We start from the raw sequence: 2840 nt of genomic DNA on the forward strand, positions 1-2840 counted from the left end.
GCCACCCCGGCTGGCCCCGTGTGCGCCGCAGGTCACGACCCGGCTTACTGCGGCAGCAGCTCGCGGCCGAGCCCCAGGCGCTCTTCACACAGCCGCGTCCGCTCCTCCTCGGCCTCCGGGTCCAGCGTGTGCGCCAAGCGAGGTCCGCCGCCAGCTACATAAGGCACATGGCAGAGAGGACAGGCTCAGCGAAGGCAAGTGACCCATTTAGACCCGAGGGGCTGGTGCATGAAGGGGCCTTGGAAGACCTGCAAGGGCAGGTGAGTGGGACCTGGTGGGCTCCCGGGGCGGGGGCCTGGACACCCAGCCACCACCCGGCCAGCTCCCTCCCCATGCAGGCTGTACCTTTGAAGGTGGGGGCGGCCCGGCCCTGCCGCCCGGTGTTGCTGCCATAGGCCGTCTCAGGCCGGCTCACCGTGTCCTTCTGCCTGGCCAGCGCCACTGCGATGCCCACGGGCGGCTGGCGCACCTCCGTGTCACCGTGTGGGGCCTCGTGCTCCCGGCTGCGGGCGCAGTCAGGCCTCTCCCCCTGCCCGGGACCCTTGGTGGCTGGGAACTTGGCTTCCTGCTGGATGCAGCTGGCCTTGAGGCTGCCCAGGCCCACGAAGGCGGCCTTCTGGCCCACGGCCAGGGCGTGATTGCTGTACTTGAGCAGGTTCTTCATGGCTGAGATCTCGTCAGGTGGGGCGGGCCGGTCCTGGGGCAGCAGGGCTGCCTGCTGCAGGCCACTGCCAAAGGGGTCCAGGTAGGCACTGCCCTTGCGCTCCTCGCTGACGGTCACCACGGTGCCCTGGCCTGCCTGCACGCTCCATGGGGGCAGGTGCGGCCCACCATAGCCCAGAGACGGCAACTCCAGGGACTTGCGCTTGGCTTCGGCCCCGCTGCCCCCTGGCTCCACCTCGGGGGCCATGGGATGCTGCTGATGCCGGATCCGGGCCACCTTCTGGACCCCCGAGGTGCCAGTAGGGCCCTCCTTGCTGGCGGCCTTATCTAAAGTGCAGCAGGCCTGGACAGCCTTCCCGCCTAGTGGTTCCTGGTGGCCCGGCCGGGCACAGTCCTGTGAAGGGACTGGCAACTCAAAATAGCTGCTTCTGTCCAGACCAGCTTTGGGGAGTCTGGGGAAGGTGGCCTCGGGGCCTGTACTACCAAGGTACTCCAGGCCCTTGAGCCGGGCATTGAGGGCCACTTCGAAGCCTGCTGGCCGCCGCTCGCCCTTGCCCTCGGCCTTTGGGGGTGCATAGGGGACGCCATAGGGCCCAGTGTGGTCAGGAGCGGCGACCCCTTCCAGGAGCCGGTCTTTGCCCTCGCCTACCACAGCACAGGCCTCTGCCACCTGGAAGGGGCGGCCCTTGTCAGCCAGGTGTCCCGCAGAAGGCACAAAGGTGGGCCCGCTGGCCTTCAGGTCCCTGGGGACTTTGTCCTGGAGCGGACAGAGTCCGTCTGGGCCCGCATGTAGCTGCAGGCAGGGGAAGGAGCCTGCGGCCGTGTTGAGGGGTGGAGGCGGCCCGGCGGGAAGGCCAGAGGGCACTGTGTCGGACACGGCATGGTGCAGCACCTGCCGCCCTCGCTGAAGGCCGGCCCTGGCTCCGCAGAGCTGGCTACCTCCTTGGCGCAGCGTCCAGAAGCCGCCCCTGCCCCCGCCCCGGGCCGCCCCAGCAGGCCCCCCGCACAGCTGGCCAGCGAGGCCTTGCCCAGCTCACCACCAAGCACCTTGGCACTGAGCAGGCAGGAGGTGAGGTGTTTGGGGCGGCCCTCGCAGGCTCCCCGGGGCAAGGGGGTGCCCTCCTTGCAGGGCCCATCGGCCGGCATAGGCAGCACCAGCTTATGCCGCTCCTTGCCGTCCTCCTCTGCCGAGGGCCGCTCCCGGGCCTCCGCCGCCTTGCCAGCCTTCTCTCTGCCCAGCTCTTTGCCCATGAGGAAGCGGTCGAATTCCTTGGGGGCCTTCTGAAGGGAGCTTGCCTCGCTCCGGTCACGGCTGGAGGGGCCGATGGGGTGGGCAGGGGGCCCGGGCCACGCTTGGGAAGTTGGGGTTGGCGGGCAAAAGCGCGGGCTGGGGGGGCAGGTTGCGCAGGTAGAAGTTATCTGCGGGGAGTGGGGAGCGAAGTCAGAGGGGAGGCTGGGCGACCCCAGGACACCTGCCTCTGGTGCCCCCCCAAGCCAGCCACCCCGACTCTAGGGCATCTTCTAGGGAAGGCTTATTTTCCATTTTAAACTGTGGTAACACATGTGTGGCGTGACCGACCGCAGCGAGCACGCCGCTGGGTGTTGAGCATGCGGTGCTGTACCACGCCACCCTGCCTGCGCCCGAAGCCGCCCACCTTCCCGCACTGCAGCTCTGTTCCCTGGGCTTTGGCCGGCCAGCGCCCCACAGGGATTTTTTTTGGGGGGGCAGGCTTGGGCATCCTAGAGCCTCACTGCAGCTGATGGTGGGAGCCAGGGAAGGGGCGCCTCTGCCCGCCTCGCGCCCGGTGCATGGGCAGCACAAGCCTTGGAGGGAGCATGCGCCCAGTGGCTGAACACGCTTGTTGCCGTGTGGCCACCTGTGCCAAGATGTGACAGGTCATCCCCCTAGAGTGCTGTGACCCCCAGTGGAGGGCCTGGCCCCCTCCATCTTGGACACCCTGGGGAGCTCCCCACCCAGCCTGGCATCATCTCAATTGTGGATTTCTCCGGCTGGCAGGAGTAGGGCCCTGGGGTAGGGCCTTGGTGGTGGCGGTGGGGGTGGTAGGGGCTCCCTCCGCTGTCTCAGGACCTGGCCTGGAGCCACCGACCGCCCCCCAAACTGGGGCCAGGTCATGGCCTCTGGGGAACCCCAGGGGCCTCCCCTCCCCAGGCCCAGC

General features: G+C 68.6%; 1 protein-coding gene across 1 annotated transcript in view; it reads right to left on the minus strand.

The window, feature by feature from the left end:
• The window catches only part of BAHCC1 (BAH domain and coiled-coil containing 1), a 38629-nt gene that overhangs the window by 20016 nt on the left and 15773 nt on the right, over window positions 1–2840 (minus strand). The window contains 4 exon segments of the mRNA XM_014586666.2: window positions 49–154; window positions 346–1563; window positions 1566–2002; window positions 2004–2082. Of these exon segments, the coding sequence (XP_014442152.1) occupies window positions 49–154; window positions 346–1563; window positions 1566–2002; window positions 2004–2082 (1840 nt within the window).

Source organism: Tupaia chinensis, unplaced genomic scaffold (genome assembly GCF_000334495.1).
Source record: "Tupaia chinensis unplaced genomic scaffold, TupChi_1.0 Scaffold000159_1, whole genome shotgun sequence".
Classification (NCBI taxonomy): domain Eukaryota; kingdom Metazoa; phylum Chordata; class Mammalia; order Scandentia; family Tupaiidae; genus Tupaia; species Tupaia belangeri.